The sequence below is a fragment of the Carassius carassius genome, chromosome 11 (genome assembly GCF_963082965.1).
Source record: "Carassius carassius chromosome 11, fCarCar2.1, whole genome shotgun sequence".
Classification (NCBI taxonomy): domain Eukaryota; kingdom Metazoa; phylum Chordata; class Actinopteri; order Cypriniformes; family Cyprinidae; genus Carassius; species Carassius carassius.
Window position 1 is genome coordinate 30,874,294 of NC_081765.1, and position 27,754 is coordinate 30,902,047.

General features: G+C 37.7%; 2 protein-coding genes across 2 annotated transcripts; one reads left to right on the forward strand and one right to left on the reverse strand.

Moving 5' to 3' along the window:
- The first annotated feature begins 1,688 nt into the window (after positions 1–1,688).
- On the forward strand, positions 1,689–16,000 carry zgc:92380 (uncharacterized protein LOC445086 homolog). Its single transcript, XM_059562511.1, has 8 exons — positions 1,689–2,116; positions 3,227–3,309; positions 3,513–3,669; positions 4,752–4,916; positions 5,184–5,309; positions 7,165–7,403; positions 13,772–13,806; positions 14,947–16,000. The coding sequence occupies exons 1-8, from the start codon at positions 1,766–1,768 to the stop codon at positions 15,786–15,788; spliced, it is 1,998 nt and encodes a 665-aa protein (XP_059418494.1). The 5' UTR covers positions 1,689–1,765; the 3' UTR covers positions 15,789–16,000.
- A 1,372-nt stretch (positions 16,001–17,372) lies between these two features.
- arpc2 (actin related protein 2/3 complex, subunit 2) lies at positions 17,373–26,452 on the reverse strand. The gene is made up of 10 exons (XM_059562512.1): positions 26,237–26,452; positions 25,492–25,526; positions 25,240–25,352; positions 22,778–22,823; positions 22,508–22,694; positions 21,647–21,740; positions 20,315–20,441; positions 18,616–18,716; positions 18,323–18,423; positions 17,373–17,713 (listed from the first exon to the last, which is right to left on the reverse strand). The coding sequence occupies exons 1-10, from the start codon at positions 26,308–26,310 to the stop codon at positions 17,692–17,694; spliced, it is 900 nt and encodes a 299-aa protein (XP_059418495.1). The 5' UTR covers positions 26,311–26,452; the 3' UTR covers positions 17,373–17,691.
- Positions 26,453–27,754: the final 1,302 nt, after the last annotated feature.

A 27,754-nucleotide genomic window follows, 5' to 3' on the forward strand; every position in this document is an offset into this window, starting at 1 on the left:
TCACGGTGAAGCTGCAGAACTGTGTCAGAGCTGAATAAGAAACTGTGAGGTCACATGTTATCAGGGATCTCTGAGGTCAGATTCCACAAAAGCATGTTTTTTTCTGCTCACAATAAAGCTACTGAATACACACACAAAAAATACATATCTTTAGTCACAGAATGTTATATTGTTGCTTGAAAAACACGTATAAAAATAGAAGAGAATTAGGACATTTGTAGTCTGATTCATTTCCGCGAATCGGTTCTTGTTTTTTGAGGACCAACGATTCAGTGGTTCTTTTACGTCACGGCGTAACAAATCGCGTGTTCCCTGATATCCCGATATTGCTGCATATTAAATAAAACTTCCCCATAGTCAGATCTTCGGTTCACTTGTAATGCTTTGTTGGAAAAACACTGCTTTCCGTTCAACGTCTCGAGTTTTTGATTCGAGAACTGCTTTTAGCGTACTGAATCACTATGATTCATAGACGAATCATTCAATCCGCTTTTGCGAACCAGTTCAAACGATTCATTTAAAAAGATCAGACCCCAAAGAGCGATTCCCGTGAACCTGCGTGTAAAATACAAATCTGAAGGCAGAGCAAACATACAGTATTTAAGTATCCCCACTGATTCCTTAAATGCATCTACAGGAAACCTGCATGCTGTTTGAAATACAGTCCTTCGTGGTTCCTGGAGACGTTTTCTTGTGAGTAGCACAGATATCAAGCGGTCTCTGCTGCCCTCATGTGGCCATGAGTGAAAACACCACACTTCCTATTATTAAAAGAATCACTTTAAAAAGCTAAAAAAGCGACTCGGAATTTATTGTATTATTATATTATATTTTTATAATTGCATTTATTTTAAGTATTATATATATATATATATAAATATATTTTATATATTTTATTTAAAAAAAGTGTACAAAGTGAAGCCACAGTGGAATACATTCAGACACAAATAAGTCATGTAATGACGGCAGATTTAAACTGAATTGTTGAAATGTGATCTCCATTGTTTGCTGTTTCTTTAATTGTTCTGTGTTTCCTAAATTGTAAAAATATTTATATTTTGATGAAAAGCCTATGATATACTCCTTGGCTGCCAGTGTGTCAACTTACCCCATAAGCTATTGCTATTGGGGCATGTTGTCACAAAAGGTCAGCGTGTGTTCATAACCTGGTGAAGCGTGAAATATGACATGGATGTGACAGGATCTGTGAGATAAACAGTATGCACTTTTCAAATAACATTAGAATATAGAAAATGTATTCAATTCAATATTTATTGTTTTACTATTTATATTTCGATTAAAAAAACGTATAAAACTTATTGATATATATATATATGGACTAGACAAACCACAAATTGAACTCATGCATGTGTCAACACAAATGTAACATGGAATAATTTTTCTACGTTGAAATAAAACAAAGATGATTGGAGTAAGTTTTACAAAAAATACTACATCAGTTTTCTTCCTCAAAATTTCACGTTTAATTCAGAGTGTTTTTGTCTTAATTCTTTTGCAAAATGTACTACCAATTTCTAAGTGAACCCTCTTCAGTGTAGTTTGAGAGTATGTCCTTGTTTATCCTCTGTGGGAATTTGCAAACAAATGAGATCCGTGCAGGTGTAGACTTACATCTCCCTGACCAATCACTGTAGAGATCTGAAGTCTATATATAGCTGCTCCCAAACCCCCTCACATACCTGCCACAGGTAAAACAACAGACCACATCTCGCAAGCACGCTCAAAGCCACTTCTAATCCGCACCATGTCATTCATGAGCCCTTCCAGGAGTTTCTCCAGCTCAAGTCTGTCTGGTAGCTTGGGGTCAAGGGGTGGTTTGTTCGGGTCCATTTCCCCAGCCACTTTAGGGAATCTGGCAAACACACTGCGTCCGATTGTGCAGATCAATAGCAGCACTTTTCCCCCAGCTGATGATAAAGAGACCATGAAGGGTCTGAATGACCGTCTGGCGGGGTATCTGTCAAAAGTGCGACTCCTGGAGGACTCCAACATTGAACTGGAGAAGCAAATCAAAGAGGCTCTGATGAGGAAAGGAGCTGAGAGTGACAGAGACTGGAGCTCCTATGAGAAAACCGTTAATGATCTGAGAAACCAGGTGAGCAAATAAAAGGTTTTGTTAAATACTCGTGCATTCTTTTTATCATAACGCACAATACCAAATGTTTGGACACATCTGCTAATTCTTTACTATGACTATTTTCCTAATTTTAGAATAATAGTTCATCGTGAAGTAACACAAATGAAAGTTTGGGAATTATGTAGTTGCTAAATATGTTTTTCTATTTGTTTCAATCCTTTAATTTCCAGCTTCGTAGCTTCTTTAAATGCACGAGATGCAAGTCTACATCTATGTTGGAAATTGTTGATGCTTTTTCTTCACTATCTACTCCATCTCCCAAAAAATTACTGAAATTTTATTTTAGTTTTAAATTTTAATGGTTGTGTATGTGGTTTAAGCTTCAAGAACAACTTAATGATAACGTTGCAACCATTTAAAAAAATATGGAAATAAATCATTCATTGAATTATTCACTGATTCAATAATAATAAAAACAAATTATAATAAAAAGATGCATTTTGCAGGAGTGATCTCGACAAAAGCAGCAAAAGAAAACACTAATGTTACAAACCATGAACAATGATTGTCAAATGGAAGAAATATTATTAATAAAAATGCTTTTATTAAACTGAAAAGAAAACTGGGTGCCTTAAAAATGCCAAGGGTAACACATTTTTTTTGTTGTTTTTAGTAAAGGAACCAAAGCCTCAAACACAAATAATTTACCTTTTTTTGTTGTTGTTGTTGTTGTTTAGATTTTTTAAAATGGTCTTTTAAGAGATATAACAATTTTAAAGGAACATAATGAAATACTATGCAGTATGCATTTATTAAATGCATGATCTATTTTCCTCTGTTGTTTTTTTTTTCATTAAGCTGATGCTTTTATCCAAAGCAACTTACAATTGCTATATATATGTCAGAGGTCACACACCTCTGGAGCAACTAGGGGTTAAGTGTCTTGCTCAGGGACACATTGGTGTCTCACAGTGGATTCGAACCCAGGTCTCTCACACCAAAGGCATGTGTCTTATCCACTGCGCCAACACCACCCCTTGGTGTTGGTTATATATGCTGTTTGCTTCAATGCTTTAATCCATAAATGCAAGACAATGATGTGAGTGTGTTTGCATACCAACCCCTCAGCTCCAGGAAATGACTATGGACAATGCCAGACTGTTCTTACAGATAGACAATGCGAGGCTGGCTGCTGATGATTTCAAAGTCAAGTGAGTTATTTGGTTATTTATTCCTTGATGAAATGTTAAAAGCTCTCAAATTAAGAACATTTCTCTTGTAACGTAGTATAATGAGATAAATATACTATATTAAAACTAAGCTGTCACCGAGCTGCAGCACAGTTTGCTGTAAATATGACACACGTCCTGTGGTCTCCGATGTAAATAAGCTCTCACTGCATCGCTCCGGGCAGGTTTGAGTCGGAGCAGGCCATGCGGCAAGGAGTGGAGCAGGATCTGGCAGGACTCCGTAAGATGCTGGATGACACTTACATGGGCCGCATGCAGCTGGAGGGCCAGATCGAGTCTATGAGAGAAGAGCTGGTGTTCCTGAAGAAGAGCCAAGAGGAGGTACACGCCACTCAACACTGATTAGACAGCAATACCTCAAACCTACAGAGCTGTAGGTGGTTCATTTGATCTGTGTTTCTATGAGACAGACTCATTGTTGGACCACAAACAGCCTTTTAGTCATAAGCAGCAGCAGTTAGTAGTTAACAGAGCACTACGAAAGCAAACACCAGTCCTGGAAGTCAAATCTAATTAATTCTACTGTACAGTGCTGTTGAAATCCTAAATAAGCGTGATATCAACTTTAAGCAGATTTCTAATATTATTATCACATATTAACATTACTTGAATTAAATGATTAATACAACTATTTCATATTAAAATATTGTGAAATTATTATAATTTTAATAATTGAATAAATGTTGATTTAATATGAATATTATTTTAATTAATATTAACTATTTTAATTTTAAAATACTCAGACATTGTGAAAATAATTCTTAATGATTAAAATTCATTTAACATTAGTTACGTTAAATATTCAAATTAATGTAATGAATATATTAATTAATAATATATAATATAATTAAATGTTATTTTTAAAATAATAAAAAAATGATAAAATTATTTCAATTTAATTAAATCAATATTTAATTAAATCAAAATTTAATTAATTGTAATACTAAAATAATTTCAAATAATGTAAATGTTAGTTTAATTTTATTCGTATTTTAATATTAAAATACCTGAATTATTCGACTAAATATATTAATTCATTGTCTTATAATTTAAATAATTTTAATATGAATATTTAATAAACTTAAAGTCCATTTATGTTATTAATAAATAATCAATGGCTTCGATGGACAGATTCATGTGGTTTGTTCCAATAACTCTTTATTGAAGCTCTTTTAAATGTGGGGGGGAATATGGACAAAATACTTTCTAAACTAAGAACTGCTAAAAAATAAAATAAAATGATTGTTCACCATGAAATCATTATTTGAGCAACTGTCAACAGATCTTCCCACCCGTTCTGGTTTTCAATGCTTTAGAGCAAGTGTTAAACAAACTTAGCTCTGTTGCCAGATCCTGCCTTTATAATCCATATAACTAAATTCATTTATCATTTTATTTCACAGGATGTTGCCAACCTGAAGAGTCAGATCAGTGATTCTCAAGTCAATGTGCAAATGGAGTCTAAAAACAATGCAGACCTCAATGAGACCATTAATAACATCCGCGCGCAGTACGAGCGAGCCGCGCAGAAGAGCCGCGAGGAAACTGAAGAGTGGTATAAAAACAAAGTCAGTCATATTTTGCATTCATTTGTTTTATATATATATATAGTACTTCTAAAATACATTAAAAACAACTATTATTATAATTGCACGTACTAAGGAAAGTTAACCACCATCTTTCGTTTCATCTTTCAACTTTTGTGAGTTGTGACCCTATTTTGTACCCCATGGGAAAGTGCTTTTTAATTAAAAAAAAACAATGTGCATAATTATAAGGCGGCACTATTGTCATGTGACCTGAATCCCTTGCTCTCTTTGTTCCTCTCTATCTAGTTTGACAACATCACAGCTGAGGTGACTCAGAACACAGAAGCTCTGCAGGCAGGAAAGACAGAGCTGAACGAGCTGTGCAGGACGAAACAAACTCTAGAAATTGACCTGCAGGCTCTGCACAATATGGTATGGTACACAAATTATGCACTTGACAAATCACCCAGTCAGCACTCTCACCTGGCAGACATGAACATCAATTAAATCATTATGAAATGTGATTGCACTAAATGTTGAAAACCATGGGAAAACAGGAGCTGGTTTTATATGGTGGTTTGTCTAGATTTGTTTTGTTGTTGGTTTTTGTAAACATAATTTTGAAGCACATTTCTGCAAATAAATAATTGTTGAATGTCAAGACGTTTGACACACCAACTCATTCCACAAATGGAAACAAAAATAATGTGTGTATATATATATATATATATATATATATATATATATATTGTATTTTTTATATTTTTATTGCATTATTTTTGTTTCTTTCGCTAGCACAAATTATCTTTAATATATTGTGAATCTTTTTCAATATATTCAAGGCAAACTTATTGTGGAACAAAATTAATGAAATTAAACAATATAATACAAATAATATAATGTAATACATTTAGAATAAAGAATAAAAAATATATATATTGTTGTCAATTTCAAGCGTTTTACACAGAGGCCTATATTTAAAGAGTAACTAAACCCTAAACCAACTTTTTTTAGTTAATGATCTGTAAGAATGGGGCTTTATTAGTGCTGTTCATTGATTCGAGTAACTTTTTTGACATTTGAGTATAAAGTGTTTTAATTCTACAATATATGGTGTAAAAAATATATGGTGTATATGGGGTGGCGTTGGCGCAGTGGATAAGACACATGCCTGTGGTGTGAGAGACCCGAGTTCGAATCCACTGTGAGACACCAATGTGTCCCTGAGCAAGACACTTAACCCCTAGTTGCTCCAGAGGCGTGCGACCTCTGACATATATAGCAACTGTAAGTCGCTTTGGATAAAAGCGTCAGCTAAATGTAAAAACGTGTGAGTGCTGCCCTCTTCAGGTTGAACGGTGGCTACTGCAGTTGGTTTTTCCTATTGGATGTTGCGGTGGCAAGTGACGTAAGCGGTGGCAGGTGACGTAAGCAGTTTCCAGCTCACCACGCCCCTTAGTACGAGCTACCACGCCCTTGGCAGTATAAAACCATCAAAATCACTGTAGTGAGTCAGGACTCAGGAGCTGGAATTGCGAGTATTGGTAACGACCAGGATAGACTATTATAGCATCTATTTAGCATAGCAATTATAAAGTTATTTAGATCTTCAAGTTGCATAGATTTATCTGTATTTAGTACAGTGGTCAGGATGGTACGGAGGTGTGTTGATAGTTGCGACAGCACTGCTGGACTGCATAGTTTTCCAGCAGACTTTAAAATTAGGAGCCAGTGGTTGCATGCACTTGGCCTGGAAGACCGCGAGTTCCCGCCTAGAGCTCGAGTGTGCAAACTGCATTTTACACGGGATTGCTTCTCCAACGCAATGGAGGTGGAAATGGGATTCTCCACACAGCTCGCGCTGAAAAGCGACGGGGTGCTGGAGTTAAGAGCGCAGTTTGAGCCAGCGGCTGGAATTAATATGAACGGACACCTCGACACCCTCCACTTCAGGTGAAAGTGGGGGAGAAAAGTCCTTTACTTCAAATGATCGCTCTGTTGTAAAGCTACTTGCATCACTACAGTCACTCTCCATTTTAGCGTCTCTGACAGCAGCTGTCAATCAATCCGTCACTGCGGGTCTCAGGTTCACGCCGCACTCGCTCAGCCCCGCCCTCGGTTCGTCCCCTCTATCTCTGCTGTGATCTGCCCACTTTTCAGCATTTTTCAAATATTGTCAGTGGGTGGAGTCAGGCTCTGAGCAGGGGTTAAGTTACACTTTAAAAAGTTATTAAGATCATGAGAAACAAAAATGGCATTTTTGTTTATTCTGCTTGGTGTTTTGCAGATTCGATCACTCGAAGATTCGCTGCGTGAAACAGAGGCACGTTACGCTCATGAAGTCAATGGGTACAACTCTGGATTGGTGCAGCTGGAGGGAGAGCTGGGACAGGTGCGAGCGCAGGTGGAGCGTCAGGCGGCCGAGTATGATGCCCTGCTCAACATCAAGTCCAAACTGGAGGCAGAGATTTCCACCTATCATCGCCTCCTGGAGGGTGTTGTTGACGACGAGGGGGACAAAAATAGGTAAGATGAAGGAGAGAGAGGAAGAGCTTGTGAACAGTGCTCACAAAATGGATATTCCAGCTCAATTCCAGAATCATCCTTGACAGCTAATCGCCTCAAGTCCTTAATGAGCTGAATCAGTTTTTTTTTCTTTCTTTTAGACTGAAGGCAAATCCCATAAATGCCCTTATAAAGATTCAAATTAGGACTGGGTAATAGATCAAAGATTCACAATGTATTCAACACAATTTTGCAAGTCATATAAAATAAATAAAACAATTTTTTAAATTAAATGCATTTTCAGTTTTTTACATTATGTTGAAAAAATACCATCTAAGTTGATTAGTTCGATTAATTTCATGTATCAAATCATGTTCCCTTTCAAGGGAACTTCGAACTGCGTCCTCTGAGGGGACACTATGGGGAACACCTCGTCGTGACCCGTGTCTGAAGCATACTTTGAAAAACGCCAACATGTTGGCCGGCGACAGCCTCTGACGTCACTACCAGCGCGACTATAAATACGCGCTCGTAGGACCCGTCACTTATCTTCGTCTTCATTGACTGTTTTGTTTGAAGCGTGCATCTGAGAAACGACCAAAACGGTAAGCGCGATCTATTACTGTTATCATCATGGCTTCCACTAGCAAGGCGTTTAGACAGTGTGTGCATCCGTGTCAGCGTTATCTGACACCTGATGACACGCACACTCTTTGCGTCTCTTGTTTGGGCGAAGAGCACACGCGCGATGTCCTTGAGGGGGCGATCTGCGTGCACTGCGAGCGTTTCTCTCTGAGAAAGCTCCACTCTCGTTTGTCTCTCTTTTCGAGGAAAGAGGGACAGCCATCTGGATCCCGCGGCTCAGGACCTGCCGTTGCCGAGGCACGGAGGAGAATGAGCTCGTGGGGATCACAGATGGATCTCGCTGAAGAGTGTAGAGAGGGACCTTTTCACACTCTCCGGCGGCGAATGAGAGCGAACTTCGGGAGGGAGATGTGTTATCATTAACCCATTCTGACACTGAAGTGAGTCCTCTGCTGGGTTCTACCCAGGAAGAGCAGGAGATGTCTGAGAGTGGAGAAGAAGCTGAGGCTGAGCCTTCTCAATCCTCCTGCCCCGCGTATGAGGAGCTGTTAGAGGTTATGGATCGCGCCACGGAAAAATTAGATTTGCCATGGAAGCGTGCCAGAAAGGTAACGTCACGAGGTCGCCTCGATGAGCGTTATTTGTCTGACCATAGCCCTCCAGCCCAGGTGAGCCTTCTATTCTTGCCTGACTTACATGCAGAAGTCGAAAAGGAATGGAAGAGGCCGTTTTCCTCTCGCATCCACCGGTTTCAGCATACGAGCTATGCTAATATCGAGGGCATGCACGAGAACGGCTATGAGAGGATGCCTCCGGTAGAAGAGACGCTGGCTAGCTATCTCTCTGTGGGGCAAACATCCTCTCTTAAATCTCCCCCTTTGCCATCTAAGCCCCTCCAGGATACATCCCGCTTAAATGGCAGGTCATACGCGGCAGCGGGTCAGGCTGTGGCTTCGTTGCACACGATGGCGGTGCTCCAGGCCTACCAGGCTGACCTGCGGAAGGACCTGGATACAGGTGAGGGCCTTTCACCTGACCAGGTAGCCGAGCTGCGCCGCACCACAGACCTCTCTCTCCGGGCTACCAAGCAGGCCGCCTCCGCCATGGGCAGGTCTATGGCGGCCATGGTGGTAACGGAGAGACATCTGTGGGTGAACCTGGCAGACATCGGGAGGGAAGAAAGGGGGTTTCTTCTCGATGCTCCGGTCTCGCCTTCTGAGCTTTTCGGTACCTTCGTCGAGATGGTGGTCGAAAAGTTCAGGGAGGCAAGGGCGCGCTCAGCGGCCTTTAAATCCTTCATTCCGTGAAGGTCCAGGTCCGAGCCCGAACAACACAGGGGTCCTGGCCCATCTCGATCTGAGGATCGTAGATGGGCGCAGAAGGCTAGTGTTACGGCTCGCGCTCCTCCCCCAACTAAGGGCAGGGGCAAGAGGAACCGCGGGTCACGGAGTGGTAAGCAGGGTCTGAGGGACGTGATTCAGACGGGGCAGCGTCCTCGCCCGGGTCAGAGCGGTAGGAAGACCTAGTAGCTCCGGATGTTTTTAACCTCTGTTTTAACCTCGAGGTTAGGTGGACAGTCTCTCACATAACAGTCTCCTTCCTGGACCTATGATGTTTTGGTTGGTTCTATGTTCATAGCAACCGCCTTACTGACGGTCCGGACCAGAAGGGGGCGCCTCGCAGGCGGGACTCCAGTACAGGAGGGTGGGTGAGTACGTAACCCTTGCTTTACCTGTTTATGGATGTTATGTTGCTGGTGGTCATATGTCTACTACAATCTCTGTGAGTTTCCTTTACAGTAGCTTGGTGGCACAGCACTGCAGGGAATTCCATAGATGTCCGGCCAGGTCACCCTGAGGGGCTGCCTGGCCGCTTGGCACATCCGGGGAGGTGGTGGTTACGGAGTCCTCTGTATGTACTGCCTCAGGTGTTGCCCCCCCTGAGGGTTGGAGCTCACCTCTCCTGTGTGATCCTGCGCCTCTGCGATGCTTGGGAACTTTTCTGTACACACGCTAAGCCTGTGTACTTTCTCAAAACCACATGGTGGTCAGTGTGCACGTGAATACTTTGCGCACTGTCTGAAATCCACTTAAGTGGTAAGTGTGCCTCAAGCATCGCTTCCCTCAACATGAGGGGCTGGGTGGACTCCCACATATTGTGGTTATCAGGTGGTAGGCTTCATCAGGCCTCTCTGATGGTGAGCTCCCACATACTGTGGTTGCCAGGTAGTAGGCCTCACCAGGCCTCCCTGGAGATTTAGCTCCCACATACTGTGCGTTCCACTAAATAGCACATTGTGGTTTTCAGATAGTAGGCTCCACCGGGTCTCTCTGAAGGTGAGCTCCCACATACTGTGGTTGCCATGTTGTAGGCCTCACCAGTCCTCCCTGGAGATTTAGCTCCCACATACTGTGTGTTCCATTAGATAGCATATTGTGGTTCTTCAGATAGTAGGCTTCACCAGATCTCTCTGAAGGCGAGCTCACACATACTGTGGTTGCCAGGTAGTAGGCCTCACCAGGCCTCCCTGGAGTTTTAGCTCCCACATACTGTGCGTTTCCTAAAAAGCGAGCTCCCACGGTTTGTGGTTGTCAGGTAGTAGGCCTCACCAGGCCTCCCTGGAGTCGAGTTCCATATAGGTGAACTCCCACATATTGTGGTTATCAGGTAGCAGGCTTCACAGGCCTCTCTGAATGTGAGCTCCCACATACTGTGGTTGTCAGGTAACCTTCCAGTACACACGCTAGGCCTGTGTACTTTCTCAAATCCACATGGTGGTCAGTGTGCACGTTAACGCTTTGCGCACTGTCTGAAATCCACGTAAAGTGGTAAGTGTGCACGCAAGTCTCTGCGCACTTTCTGAAATCCACGTAAAGTGGTAAGTGTGCACGCAAGATTCTGCGCACTTTCTAAAATCCTGTATGGTAAGGGTTACACGCTCCGCTTAATTCCCTTTCTTTGAGATGATTAGCCCTGGTGTTCCTTGGGCTTCATCCAACCGGTGTGTACTTATTGTACACCCCAAGCCCCCTCAACATGGGGGGGCTGTGTGGGCAATTCTCGGGTAGTTCAGCAGCGCTCCCATTTTCTAAAAAGGGTCACCTATGAGCATGCTGCTCGGAGCTCGGAGTCTTCCTCTCTTGGGAGACTGATTCCCGGTTCTTTCAGAGCGCTCCAGTACCACATACTGTTTTGAGACGCTCTGTGAGAGCAGGCATCCTGCTGAGGCAGAGGCTGAGGCTCGGGGAATGGCGCCGTTTACACCAAGGTGTTGAGGCAGAGTTAGAGAGGTTGGCCAGACTTGGGTGGATCGGTTTTGCGGCTCGAGAGAGCGTCGCACTATCCCCTCTGGCTTCCTCTGACTCATCCAGCTCCATGTGGGGCTGGACGCCATGGTACAGGCGTGGCCGAGGCTTCATCTGTACGTTCCGTCCTCCAAATTGCTCTGCTCCCGGGCCATTCTATCTACGAGCTGCTCTATCAGAGTTCCACGAGAGCCCCTCCTTAGAACAGTATTTGTAAATCCATGTTATGGTAAGTGTGCACGTGAAGTCTTTGAAATCCACACTGTGGTAAGTTTGCACGCTAGTACTCTGCGTTCTTTCTAAAATCCTATATGGTAAGGGCTTCGCGCGGCTGCTTCGTGCCCTTTCTTGAGTCGGTTAAGCCCCGTTCATCTTTGGCACCACTCCACCCAGGTATCCTCTGATACCTATCTAGAACAGGGCGCCACTACTAGAGTGCTGTGGGGACAGCCCTTTCGGCAAGTTTTTGCGAAAGCTAGCAGTAGCCCCTGTGTGACAGGCAAAGACTTGGTAGAGGAAAGTGCCAGGCTCTTAGCCGTATCCCTTTAGAGGAATCTTTTGTGATTCCAAGCCTTCAGCTCTACCCCGGGCCAGGGCCCTACAGGTAAGTTGGGTATGTAGCTTAGGCCTTTGGCCGTAAGGGATAATGTCATAAGACAGCCGTCAAACCGTCCCAGGGGCGACTCCCGGTGAAGCGGTAGAGTTGGTACTTAGTGTTTGCCATGATTCTTGTCTGCACTCCCCTCAGCATGGCGGCGTGGGTATACTGTTCCCCATAGTGTCCCCTCAGAGGTCGCAGTTCGAAGTTCCCTTGAAAGGGAACGTCTCAGGTTACGAATGTCACCATGGTTACCTGAAAGGGAACGAGACACTGCGCCCTCTAGCTCCCTGCCATGCTTCGGACGCAAGCTTCACGAAGAAGATAAGTGACGGGTCCTACGAGCGCGTATTTATAGTCGCGCTGGTAGTGACGTCAGAGGCTGTCGCCGGCCAACATGTTGGCGTTTTTCAAAGTATGCTTCAGACACGGGTCACGACGAGGTGTTCCCCATAGTGTCCCCTCAGAGGACGCAGTGTCTCGTTCCCTTTCAGGGAACCATGGTTACATTCGTAACCTGAGACGTTTTAAAGGAATAGTTCACCCCAAAAATTTGAAAATTTCCTGAAAATGAACTCCCTCTCAGGCCATCCAAGATGTAGATGAGTTTTTTTCTTCATCAGAACAGATTGGAGAGATGTAGCATTTCATCACTTGCTCACCAGTGGATCATCTGCAGTGAATGGGTGCCGTCAGAATAAGAGTCCAAACAGCTGATAAAAACATCACAGTAATCCACAAGCAACCCTCACAACTCAAGTCTATAAATGAATGTCTTGTAAAATGAAAAACTGCATGTTTGTTAGAAACAAATCCAATGCATTTTAACTTTAAACTGGTGCTTCTGGACAAAATACAAGTCCTTAATCCATAATAATGCCTCCTGCAGTAAAAAACATTTGTTTAGAACTGTTATGGGCTGTTATCACTGCAGAGGAACCATTGGTGATGCTACATTTCTATTCTGATGAAGACACAAAGTCATCTACATCGTGGATGGCCTGAGGGTGCAAGTTTAAGCAAGTTTCCATTTTGGGATAATCTACTCCTTTAATAAAATTATTGAAATCACTGATTTGAGGATTTGTTTCTAAAATTGGAAATCTATCCATCTTTTTAGAATATTGAGTTAAATACTGCTGTTTGTTCAAATGTTTTCGTTCAGTTCAGAACAAATACTAAAAAGTATCTTTGTGCATGTTTGTTGCAACATCATGTTGTTCCAAACCTTTATTAATTTCTTTCTTCAGTGGAAAAAAAAAGATAAGTAAATAAAAATAAATTTTGATACAATTTTGGTAACCAAACATATTCAGTTCCCACCGACTCCCATTGTAATTTTTGTTCATATAATATCTTCATGTTTCATAGAACAAATACATTCATACAGGTTTAGAATGTTAATGACAGAATTCTCAGTTTTGGTGGACTATCTCTTTGATCTTGAAATCTGTTTGGTCACTGATTGCAACGTGCACATTACACAGAATTGCTGTTTCCAGCATTTTCTTTTGTGAGCTGCCCATGCAAATCTAGCGTGCACAGAGCTCATCTTTCCATGGTGAAGTCATTCTGTAGTACCAAACACATGGCATAAACTCTTTCTCTACAGGCTTTTGAGAAACCTGTCCGAGCAATCATCTGTCCTTTAAAACAGTTCTCTACAGGCTTTTGAGAAACATGTCCGAGCAATCATCTGTCCTTTAAAACAGACACCACTTAAAAGCAATGAGGGGGACATTTCCCCCCTTATATTTGCAGAAAAGTGATCACTCAGTGTGGGTTTTCAGTGAACCATTCATAACTTCGATCCACCCCCAGTCTTGAACATTTAGTTGCATCTTTTCCCATCAAGTACCTCCCTTTGTGCCATTCTCTCATGTTTTCTCTTCCCTTCACAGAGAGGAATTTTCTTTAGAGCAGGCGTTGTATGCAGGTGAGTGCCATGTCGTGTAGATTTTAGGCATCGTCAGTATGAGTTAACAAAGATGCTTGCCTAACCCACAACAAGCTTGTCTTCATACTAATCATCACTCACTGCTCTACTGTCTAACAAAGACAAGTAAACATTGCTGCCCGAATACACTCACATCACTTACGCTGATTGTTTCTAACTGCTAACCTCATGCAAATATTTTTGAAGGAAATCATATTATAACCTGTAAAAGAAACAAAAGGGTCATTCTACAAAACAGGTGCTATTTGTGTGCCTTCTTTAAGCTGCCTGTGGCTCTATTAGCATGAATAGTAAAATGAATAAGTGAAAAATTGGATACTTGTATTGTAGAAATATCAGCATTAAATTCTCAAAGGACTTTCGTGAGCTTATATTGTCAAATTAAACTGTAAATCTTCACCGTTATTGTTCTGAAGACATAATTATATCTTGTCATATTCTAAATGTCAATGAATATATTATAATTTTGTTTGATATGGAGCACAATCTTTTACAAAAAAGTCCCTTACAAAATTACCTTCTCAAAATGCAACAGGCATCTGATTCATAGAATAGCCCAAGTAATGTTTACTAGGTTATTAAAAAAATTGCTTTCTCAACTATATACGCAGCAGTGTTGAACCTTCATGATTTGTTTGTTTGTAAGAGCTTGTAATGCCCCCCCCCCCCCCCCCCCCCAAAAAAAATCTAACTTATTGAACGCTACACAAGTGCAGACATCCCACCCTGAAAAAACCCGTTTCCAGGAAATAGCCCTGGAGAACAAAAACCTGTTTGTTCATTCATTAGTATTCGTGAAACGAAAGTGAGAGTGATCCAGTGTAGTCTCAAAATAACTGGATATCCAAATGCAAGAAGTCAGGACAGGCATTAACAATACCAGGAAAAAACATTGTAATAACAGGTAAAAACAATAACAAATTATGTAAAAAATGTATTATAATACCAAGTAAAATTGTGTCTTGGCTGAACAACTGTTATGGGTTAGAATTCTCAGGCGACAGGGAGCCACTATTATTATGCGGGAGACTCCCGGACATTCCTGGAAAGGTGGGACATCTGTAAATGTCTTAATGAATTACCAAAGACTGACTCTAACCTCCAGCTTTCTGTCTCCAGCTCCTCCGCCTTCCGTCGAACTTAAGAAAGTCATCGTCATCACGCAAGAAATAGTGGACAGACAAGTGGTCTCTCAGAGTGAACTTGAGCAAAATCCTACTAATCACAACAACCACGTTTTTGGGGAGGAAGAGGAGTTGGCAGAACCACTGGGGTTAGCTTTGGAGTTAGCAATGGAAAAGGTGAAAGACGAGCAAGAGAGGTTTGGAGAACAACTGGAGTTAGAGATGGAAAAGGTGAAAGATGAGCAAGAGGAGTTGGCAGAACAACTGGAGTTAACGATGGAAAAGGTGAAAGATGAGCAAGAGAAGTTTGGAGAACAACTGGAGTTAACGATGAAAAAGACAAAAGATGAGCAAGAGGAGTTGGCAGAACAACTGGAGGTAACGATGGAAAAGGCAAAAGATGAGCAAGAGGAGTGGGGAGAACAACTGGAGTTAATGATGGAAAATGTGAAAGACGAGCAAGAGAAGTTTGGAGAACAACTGGAGTTAGCAATGGAAAGTGTGAAAGATGAGCAAGAGAAGTTTGGAGAACAACTGGGGTTAGAGATGGAAAAGTGGAAAGACGAACAAGAGGAGTTGGCAGAACAACTGGGGTTAGAGTTGGAGTTAGCAATGGAAAAGGTGAAAGACGAGCAAGAGGAGTTTGGAGAACAACTGGAGTTAGAGATGGAAAAGTGGAAAGACGAGCAAGAGGAGTTGGCAGAACAACTGGGGTTAGAAATAGAAAAGTTTATGGAAGAGAGAGAGGAGTTAGAAGAACTGGAGTTTATGAAGACAGGGGTGCCCCCAAGGAGTGCCCATAAAATCTGGCCACCCCAGTGGCCACCCCTACAATAATTTTGCCATGGGTATTATTAATTTAAATGCATAATGTCAATTCATAATAGTTCACAAAATGAAAGAAAACTAAATGTAGATCCCGCTGCAGCCACGGAAAAAAAAGATTGTAGATTGGCGCCACCAGAGTAGCTGTGTCACTCCAAAGCTCATGAAAATACCATACCAGTTATATACTATGGTAATCGTGTGTTTATTAGCTTCATGTTCTTCTGTAGAAACGTTTCTCTGGGTTTGCTGTGGACAGAACCGGAGTAGCTAATGCTAATCAAAATGTGTAAATCAGTGGAAAATGAATAGAAATTATGATTCTGTCTGAAGAAATATGAAGTAAAATGTAAAAGTGTAAAAATATAAATTTTGCTCCCAAGTATGAGCACTTTTGGATTGTAAACCCTTATTGAAGCTGTGAAGACAAATAAACCACAGCAGACTCGACTGAATATGAATGGGTGTTATTATTCTATTCAAAATACCATAGATTACCAAATTATTATTTTGCATAATTAAAAGAATTAAGAAACAAAAGTAAATAAGTATAACAAATATTTTACATTACAAGAAGGGTCTCAAGATATGATGAAGGAGATTGAGTGACATTGTATTGCTACGTCTCATCCTAATCTTACAGCATTAATGGTTCTTCATCTCTGTTTTTCTTTCCTTCTTATAGCTCAGTTTTTCTTTGTGATGACCATGACTTTTTATTGATCTACTGTACCACAATAAAACGTGTATGAGCTTTATTTCCTGGCTAGCATTGTTATTTTAGAATGTAAATGACCAATCAGAAGTTTGGGTTCCGTAAGAACTTTTGTTTTCGAAGCAAGACATTTATAATATTACAAAAGATTGCTATTTATCAAAGAATGCTGAAAAAAATTGGATCACGATTTCCACAGAAATATGAATCGGCACAGCCATTTTCGACATTGATAATAATAAGAGGTTTCTTGAGCAGCAGATTCAATTGATTTCTGAAGGATCATGTGACACTGAATCAATGATGCTGAAAATTCAGCTTTAAATTACATTATAAAATATATGTGGAGGTCTTAAGTCCATAAGTTATGCTCAAAATTATTGATTTTTTTATTTTATGCCAAAAATCATTAGGACAGTAAAGATCATGTTCCATGAAGATATTTTGTAACTTTCCTACTGGTGATATATTAAAACTTAATTTTTTATTAGTAATATGCAATGCATTCGTAGTAGCAGTTGATTTTCTCAATATTTTGATTTTTTTTTTTTTTGCACCCTTAGATTCCAGATAGTTGTATCTTAACAAACCTTACATCAATGGAAAGCTTATTTATTTAGCTTTCAGATGATGTATAAATCTCAATTTCGAAAAAAAAAAAATGACCCTTATCAGTGGTTTTGTGGTCAAAGAGTCGCATATTAAAACAAAAAGTTACTTTGAATTGTAATGAGATTTCACAATATTTGGGTTTAAAAAAATACAACCTTGGTGAGGATAAGAGACTTCTTTCAAAAGCATTAAAATAATCCTACCGACCCCAAACCTTTGCATGCACCCCAAACCTTTGCATGCACCCCAAATAACAAACACAGAATCTCTTCTATAGAAGACGGGTTTATTCATGACCGATCCAGGATGTCGAATATTGATGCATTTGGCGCAAACAGAAGGCAAGAGGAAAGGGAAAATACTGCATGTCTAATGTCGATAAAACACTGTCAGACAACAGCTATGCAATTAAACACAAGAGCGTATCAAAAATCCGACATACAAATAACATTTATCCTATTAATGCAAAGCAAGGAATATATTCGTCTCCCTGTTGAGGTGCAATTTACAGGTGGAGGATCAATATCACTGGCCAGAGGTGTATGATGGAGTCCACAGATGCTGGTCTCATGATTGCACATCATGTCCTTAACGGGAGAAGGTCTTGCCCCTGGACAGATCATGTGAGGGTTACATTCATATTCACAAGTCAAAACAGTGGAATAAATAAAGCTATATACGCAATAATGCAAGTGTGTACTATTAGATAGGATTATGTGTAGTGTTGACAGGTAGCAGGTTTTTGTTTTTTTTAGTTAAAAGCACACTGACATCCACAAGAAGTAATTCTTCAGAGATTATGGTAGGTATATTTTGAAAGGTTTCTACATTACTGATAAAAATCAATTTCTAATCTACCAGAAAAATGGCCTTTGATTCCAGAGAAGATGTACCTGCAGTATTTGGCCATGTTTCAGTTTAAACAAGCTCAAACAACAACCAGCTGAAGTATCTTTGAAAAGTACATGGTGATCTGCTTTGATATGATCGGTGTATGGTGCAACGCCTCAACGTAATTAATGAAGATTCAAACACACGGTCACAAATTCATATTTTGCAAGCACATGCCACTGGTGTTAAATTAAAACCAGAAATAAGCACCAACATCAGCACAAATCAACCACCTCTGAGAAAATGAGAAAAATACTTTAAGACTTGGATGACTTTGTGCGGTTTCATATAACGTGTGAAACACTAATGATTGTGAAACAGCACTTACGACATAGTTTTCATCTCTTTCTTCTCAGCGTCCGGGCGAGCTCGGTTGAGTACCTTGAGGAAGTCCGAGGTCTTGGCCCTCATGCGAGTGTGGATGTAAGCCTAAAACCAGAGAAAACATCTATGAGAATGGAAAACATCTCCATTCAAGAATATAGCAGTTTTCTTCACGCTGACAATTTTGTTTCATCTGGCCAAACAAAGGGCAGAATGGTTGAATGATAAGAATGCAAACCAAGCTCTCGTTCGACCCTTCATAAACACAATTAGGTGTTTCTGAGGAGGGTCTCTCACCTTGGAGCACTTTATGTGGTAGTGCAGATAGTCCCGGAAGGTGTGGATGAGGTTGATGGTGTTGTCTCTGGTGTTGGCGTTGGTGTGTCGAGGAAACAGCACTGTTGGGAAAGGAATTCAGTATTTTTATTTGAAATATAATCAGAAATTCACTGTAATTGTGACACGTTGGGTAACATTTACATAAAGTTTGGGATCTGTAAGATTTTTGATGATTTTTTAAAGATTATGCTCATCAAGATTTTATTTAATAAAAATAAAGGAAAGAAATATTATTGTGAAAAATTATTTTAATTTAAAATAATGGTTTTCTGTTTTAATATACTTTAAAATATTACTTATTTCTATTTACATTTAGTCATTTAGCAGATGCTTTTATCCAAAGCGACTTACAGATGAGGACAGTGGAAGCAATCAAAAACAACAGAAAGAGCAATGATATATAAGTGAAGTGATATAACAAGTCTCAGTTAGGTTAACACAGTACACCTAGCAAGGGCTTTTAAACAATATAATAAATAAAAAGAAAACAGATAGAATAGAAAAAAAGAACAGAGCAAGCTAGTGTTAGGTCTTTTTTTTTAATTGAATACCGGTAATAAATGAAAAGAAAAAATAATACAAAAAGATTAGAAAGGTATTTAGAATTTTTTTTTTTCTATGATGCAAAAATGAAATTTCAGCATCATTACTCCAGTCTTCAGTGTCACATGATCCTTACAGGATCTAATAAAGTGGCCGGTGAGTGTATACATTTATATTTATATATAAAATTATTATTATTACTACAACAAACTAGTTAACTAAAAAGTATTTTGTATATATATGTTATGTATAATAATTCTGTCAGTACACTAGGACCAAATACACTTAAATTAAACACAGAGTCTATGAACAGGTCTTAATATCTTATTCAGTGCTGCTTCTCAAGTACATTTATCCTGTTTCAAGAATTGTAAAGTATTTCAACAGGAAAACAAGGCAAGAGGACTGATTCAAAACTTATTAAGTAGTAATTTTTTGCAGTGTAGTTGCTATTTACAGAGGGTTAATATATAAATATGTGAAATTTAAAACCAGAATCGATGCCTAAGTGTAAAACTAAAGGTATAATATGAATAATAATAATAATATGAAAACAATTAGAATTAGAATTTTAGTAACCAAATGCATTATTCCGAGAATAAAATAAACTGTATCAAGAGGTTTACATCCAAAGATTAGTATTTTCAGTTACTTCTGTTCTGAATTTCTTGCACCAGAGTGAAATGAAGAGACAAAACAGAACTAAAGAAGCGCTAAATATTGCATGTCTCTCTAGATACTTCCTGGTTGTATGAGAAACTCAAGTGGAGTAGAGCTGGTAAATGTTGTTGGCTTTGATAAAAGGGTGTGGTGCTTTTTCTATTCATTAAGAGGTTTGTGTAGCCACCATGAAGAGAAGATGGGTGTTTGCTCTCTCGATCCGAATGCAAATACACCGTGCACCTGTCACACATAAACGGTCCTAAAGCAGTGCTTTGTTCTGGCCTCATAAATGTCCAAATTAACATACAAGGCATCAAGAGTCTATACTTAACTAACAGCTGAGGTTGATAATGGTGTTCAACCAGGGTCTGATATGAACACTTGCCAAGAGCCATTTGCAAGTAAAGACACTAAATTAATATTTATGTGTATGTGACCTCAAGATACAAACCAAAAGTGATGTAGCCGATGTTGTCTCCCACTGTGGCGTCAGTGTCCTTCAGCTCCAGAGGAGGTTCTCTGTGACTGAACAGCACCTGAGGAGCCGTGTGACTGGCCCTCCTGCCCTCCTTAAACTCCTGAACAAAGAAAAGATTGACTGCATTAGAAAATATTTTTAAATTGAATACTATGGAAGTCCATATCCTCCATTGAATAAAAAAGGTACTTGCAACATTTTTTTTTCTTAGAATTGCAAAATATAAAACTCAGAATTCCAACATTTGATATTCTGAGTTTATATCTTACAATTTTGATCTCACATTTTTTTTTTCTGCCACAGAATAACAATAAACAAGGACATTGCGACTTTTTTCGCACAATTATGAAAAAAAGAGAATTAAGAGAAAACAAATCTGAATTGTGAGAAAAAACTCAAAATGCTGACATAAAACATCAATTACCATTTTTTTAGTTTTTTTTTTCCCATGTTGCAAACCACAGAAAATGGTTACTATTAATTGCATTAATATTTAACAATATTACTGTATTTTTATCAAATAAATGCAGCATATAGACTGAGAAAATAATATTAATACACATTTAAATCTTTTTCAGTTAAAATATTAGTAGTTTATCTGTACGAATTAGGCCACAGTTCGGCATGCATGTGATCCGCGGATTAATTGTAAAATTTAAGTATAATAGAGTGAAAGTTTATCACTCAAAGTGATTTCAAACCATTCCAGGCAGAGACGGTCTATGAAAACAAGTCTGAATATCTTATTCAATTGATCTTCTTTCAAGAATCTTTAGACATTTTTATACATCAGCAAAAAACAACTAATTATTCAATATGTATATAGTAGCCCTCAAAACATTTTTGAGCTATTATAAAGGTCTTAATGTCATTGCATTAGATGCAAACTTTGATAGAAATGAGTGCTTGCTTATATATTTATTTAAAATAAATACCCTTTGCATTGTTATTTTTAAATAATGTAAACATATTTACGCATTTTCAATTGCGGCTTATTCATCCAAACACTTTTTGGAGCTACAGTACATACAGAGATATAAAATGACTTAAATGTGAAAAGCATACAGCTCTAACAATGAGCTCATAAGTTTTGAGGTCAGTCAGCTTTTAATTCTGTAAATAGAGAAATGACAGCACTGCTTGACGTGTGGTGGTTTAACCTTGACACATGACACCAAATGACTGGATTGCAAAACACCCAGATGGCATGCGTTTCAACATTTTAAGCATACAAAAACAACTGCATAGTAGGGCAATACAGAAACAGTCAAGATTGAACCTGAAAACAGGATAAAATGAGCAAACCTGCATGAACACTTTCCCGATGATGACGTCATCGTCATCCTTGAACACCGTGCTGAACACAACAGTTACTCGGTCTTTCTTAGCCTCGATATACCTGAAACCAATGAGAGAAAGACACAAACACAGGTGAGGTGAGAACAGCCGCAAAACTGACTTTAAAAATCTGAGCACTTTGTATTAAATGCTTGTAAAAAAGAGAGTAAGAATATATTTTTAAATAGAAAAAATTTGTTTTTTTTAGTATTTCTGTTTTGTTTTCCCAATACCATTTAATCTAATAAACTGAATTCACTAGAAACAATTCACATGATAACATGTTTTCAGATAACATAAGTTTTCCTGAATTAATCAGTATTAATTATTTTTTAATAAATGTTTAAATTTAAGCTTAAAATATTTTACCACACAGTTTCCACAGAAACTGTAAAAATCTTTTTTTTTTTTTGGTTACATTTTGTCAAACCTATTCTGCTGTTTTCAAACTGTTTATATATATAATGTGAAAACATTTAAATATTAACAGGCTAATCATATTGCTAATTATATTAATATATTGATATCTATATTGCAATTATTTTAAATCATTTGACACAAAATATTGCATAAACATAGATTTTCCTTATTGCCTTGAATTTGCACATTGTTAATAATATGTTTCGTCAGGTTAAATCCAAAAAGAATGTCATTAAAAGGAAACAATTTAACTCATTTTTGCAAAAAAAATAAAAATAATAATAATAATAATAATAATAAAATAATAATAATAAAAATAATAATAATTAATACAAAACCAAAAAATACAAATAAAAGATAAACTGATTATCTAAATTAGTTGCAACTCTACTGTCCTGAAGCACTTACATAGACTCGTCATCCCTGTAATGGACAACAGCCCTTTTTTCTCCTTCACGACCCTCTTCCTGGAACTTAAAGTACTTCTCAAAGACGGAAGCGAAGCAGTTTCTCTTGAGGATGCCTGCCTGGTGTATCATCTCCTCTTTGTTGGGTGGAAGAGCCTCCAGGTCAAAGAGCAGTGAAATATTGTACCCTTCAGAGAGGAACAACAACAAACAGTCAGACCAAAACTCTTACAGTAAAAATAACAATGAAAACTGCAACCATTTGGCTTACCGTCTTCTGGTGCCACGAGGACATTTCCATAAATACGCTTCAGCAACTAAAACACAACAAACACAAATCTCTTTCATTTGTTTTATTAATAAAAGACACTCACTGGAAGTAAATTCATTATGCATCATTACAAATACAAAAAACGGTGCATCAAGATGCATCGATAATCATTTTATCATCACAACGCAATGCATCCTTCTTAATCATAATTTACATATACAACAGCATGATTCATTCCCAGCATTTAACACATGATTTGAGCGTCCTGCATTTTGTCACCTATTTTAGCCCAAATGTAATAGAATAGAAATAGGATTCAACAAATAAATCAACTCCCAGAAAAAAACAAATGCATTTGAATTCATTTTTGTCTGAGAGATTGTCTTTGTGTGCAGACAGGTAGTTAAGGGCCGTTTCTGCTGGATTTTCCTCTGATTTGCATTTATTTGATTTACATCAGCGGTCCTGAATGAGGCTGGAACCCACTTTGAATATTTATATGCACTGGCAGAGAAAAGGCAACCCATCAACCTCAGCTCCATGAACCCTCAAGACCCATGAAAATCATTCATTCATTCATTTTCTCAATGCACTGATTCAAAATCCTGACAAAGCAACTATATTCATCTTGAAATGTGCCTGCAAATAATGCAATTCAAAATTTAAAGCAACAACTAAGCGCTAAATTAACTGAACACTGGCTAAGTTTACTAAACAAGGAACCAAGGTTTCTTTATTTAAAACATGTGACTTCCTCTATGCAAAGCGAGTCAGAGACACTTCCTGTTTCACAAAAAACCACATGTCCTTTAGACCCTTACATGGTGATTAAATGTGATCACCCTGTCTGGACTGAATCATGCAAAAAAAAATACAAATAAATAAATCACAAGACAAGATCAGTATGAAAGAATGACCCAAAAGAATGTCTGAAATAAAAATTCCTTTCTGCATAAGTGTCCACAGGAAACCTGAACTCTACAATTTCTACACTATAAACATCACAAAAAAGAGCTAGTTAAGTTGCTCAGCCAGTATCTGACTACTCTAAATTGACAGCGTAAAGGGGTAAATCTCACAAAAACATGTCCAGATCACATCTCACCCAAAATCAAAAGAAAACATTTTAATAATACACTAACATTTAAAAGTCTGAGCCCGAGGTCATTTTTTAAAATAAATTAATATTTTTATTTAGTAAGGATGTATTAAATTGATCAAAGGGACAGTGAAGACATTTATAATGATACACATTTATCTAATTCTATTTCTAACAAATGCTGTTCTTTTTCAACCTTATATATATATATATATATATATATATATATATATATATATATATATATATACACACACACACACACACACACACATAATGTTTTTTAAAGAATTATCTTCTGCCACCAAGCCTGCTTTTATTTGATCCAAAATACAGCAAAAGCAGTAATATTGAGAAATATTTTTACTATTTAAAATAACTGCTTTCCATTTGAAGGTATTTTAAACTGTAATTTATTCCTGTGATCAAAGCTGAATTTTCAGCTTCATTACTCCAGTCTTCAGTGTCACATGATCCTGATTTGCTGCTGAAGAAACATGTATTATTATTATTATTATTATTGTTGTTGTTAAAAACAGATGAGTAGAATTTTTTCAGGTTTCTTTAATGAATGTAAAGTTCAGAAGAACAGCATTTATCTGAAGTAGAAATCTTTTATTATTATTATAAATGTCTTTATCATCAATTTTGATCAATTTATAGCATCCTTGCTAAATAAACGTATTAATTTCTATAATAAAATATATATATATATATATATATATATATATATATATATATATATATATATATATATATATATATATATATATATACATATAATGTTACAAAAGCTTTTTATTTCAAATAAATGTTGATCTTTGGATCTTTCTATTAATCAAAGAACCATGAAAAATGTTTTAAATATTAATAATAATAAATGTTTCTTGAGCAGCACATCAGAATATTAGAATGATTTCTGAAGATCATGTGACACTGAAGGCTGGAGTAATGATGCTGAAAATTCAGCTTTGATCACAGGAATAAATTACAGTTTAAGATACATTCAAATAGAAAGCATTTATTTTAAATAGTAAAAATATTTCACAATATTACTGCTTTTGCTGTATTTTGGATCAAATAAATGCAGGTTTGGTGAGCAGAAGAGAATTCTTAAAAAAATCATAAAAAATCCTACTGTTCAAAAACTTTGGTAGTGTGTGTGTGTGTGTGTGTGTGTATATACACACACACATATACATATATATATATATATATATATATATATATATAATTATTATTATTAATATAATTATTATAAATTTTTTATTGAGAGAGTCGATTTTTAGGATCTTTCTTCTGATTTTATGGTCCAATGCAACCCAGACATGTTTTTGCCAGGTTTTCTGATTGTTTCTCATACCTCATCGGCGCCGTGCTCCTGAAGCTCCTTGAAGAACTTGAGAGAGATGCTGACCATCACTTTAGTTTTGTCTCCATTGGGGTTGGAGATGTGGTAAATCACACCATCAAAGTCTGCAGCAAAGGAATATCAAAACCCCATGTTATTCAATCTGCTTTTATCAGTTTAAAATAAACATTAGTTTTGTTGTAAGATCAGTTACAAGCATGCATAGTAATGTTTGGAGAACAGAAACACGTTTTTCGACTTTACCTGCAAATGTAACCTCTACAGCTTCAGGCTTGTTCCTAAACAAAAATAAATCATAGTTTGTGTTAATATGGTCTGCTATCCAGAGTACTTTTGAAGTGAAGGGATTGTGGACAGTCAAGCAAAAGTGCTTTATTTTGCAATAATGACATTATTCCACTTCTACACACCTACTTGCCTAATCAATAAATTGACAAGAAATACTTATTGTTGAAAAAAATTATTATTAGAAATATTTGACCGTAATGCCGTGACTGACCAATCAGAATCGAGTATCACAGTAATAACGTAAACAATGACAGACCGTAATGACACAAATGTAAATGCAAAAACGAAAGTTTTCATTATTAATTAGTTAAACTAAAAAAGTAAACAGCGGGCACAAATCAGAATTTGTTTGTAATCAGTTGCAGCAGGCGCGTGGCCGTTCCAGCAGGAGAGCGAGCACGCGCAAAGTCACAAACTGGAGAAGAATAACGTTTAAAAGGGGCAAAGTTATCAAGCAATCACACTTAAATCATGTTTTTCTTAAATGTATGGGGTGTTCCTATCGGACACACCCCATTCAGGATGATTCATTTCTCCAACACGGACACATCAACACATTATCTGACAGAACAGAGTCAATACAACACGAAAGCTCGTGATACCGTGTCATTTTATACACGCAAACAAACTCTGTCTCGTGTCAAAGCATCAGATGATCGATGTTTAATGTAGTTGTGTCTCAGTAAGATCTTCGTCTCACCCGTTGCTAGCGCTGTCGAATTTCAGGGTGAGGGTCTCCTCTATGATCCGATTGTTGATTTCCAACAAAATCATGGTGATTTAAATGAATGTCTAATGGCTGTGTGGAATTAAAAATAGAAGCGATAATATTGGTTTTCTGAAATCTTGCTCCAGTCGTTTTGGTTTTCCTGCTTCTACACCTCTGGCCGCTTCCGCATTGACTCGAAAGACCCGCGGGCTGCCCGCGTCACTGCCTGACTGTTCGCGTGTAGCCTACTAATTATTTAAACTAAATACTTTAATGGAATTATGCTATTTACATTTTATTTACTGTTAGATCTTCAATTTCAAAATCTTTTTTATATAATTATTTTATCTTCAAAGGTTCCCACGCCACCAATGAATGACCAAAGAATTCGCATATATGACGTTTCAGGAATTCGACATTACTAAATATGGAGTTTTACAAACACTGCACTTTCAACATAGGGCTTTCTACTCTTTATTCTGTCTTTCTGAAATATTTTAGCACAAAAATTTATATTCTATTTTATAACATAAAATCAGCCTGTTTTGTGATCTCCATTACTTTCTTTTTTTTTCTTCTTTTTTTTATACAAGATGTGAGCTAAAATGTGACTGTGAAGCTTCATTTCAAAACAGATCATTTATTATATTATTATTCTGAGACATTGCATATAATTTAAGCAAAAATATATAAATAAAATAAAAAAGAGGAGTTGGTGGATTTTTATCATTATGGGGTGGTGTACACACTGCCAACAAACATATACATTCAAACCCATGTAAAAGTGGATTTTGGACAATGGTTCGTGTTTTTTATGAGGGTGCATATTGTTGTTGTTACGAATACTGTCCTGTCATGCATTGAAAATGTTAGTGAAAAAAATACTGCCAAAAAAAAAAAAGATTTTTACTTTTGCTATAATACAGATTTTCTTCCTGTTCTTCCCATATTTTGTGCTTACCATATTTAAATATGAATGCTGAACTTATGTAGTATTATTTTGTAATACAATCACTTTATATACACTGTAAAAAAAGAAAAGTTGACTTAACTTAAAACTACAAGGTAATTTGCTGCACAGCTTTTTTGAGTTTACTCAACTTTTAAACAAATTAGTTCACTTAACTCAATTCACTGAGTAAGGTCACATGTCTCCCAACTTAAGATCTTTTGTTCAGCTGATTGAGTTTTTATAGTTAAAAAAAAAACTTTATGTAATTTCAACTTTTAATGTTATTTTCACTTGACTTAATAAAGTACGTTCACTTGACTAAAAATGTGTTTTTAAACAGCATCACAAGGTTAAAAAGAACTACTACATGCTTGATATTTTGGTCTAGGTTTTATTTCAAACCAGCAGCAAAACATTGGTAACTTTAGCAATACTCATTCTTAAACAAAGTAATTAAATGAGTAGGCAAAAAAACAAAAAAACAAACAAACATTCAAAGTGCTATCTCATTCAACCGGTCCACTTTAAATGTTCTATGTTTAACATTGTTAACACAA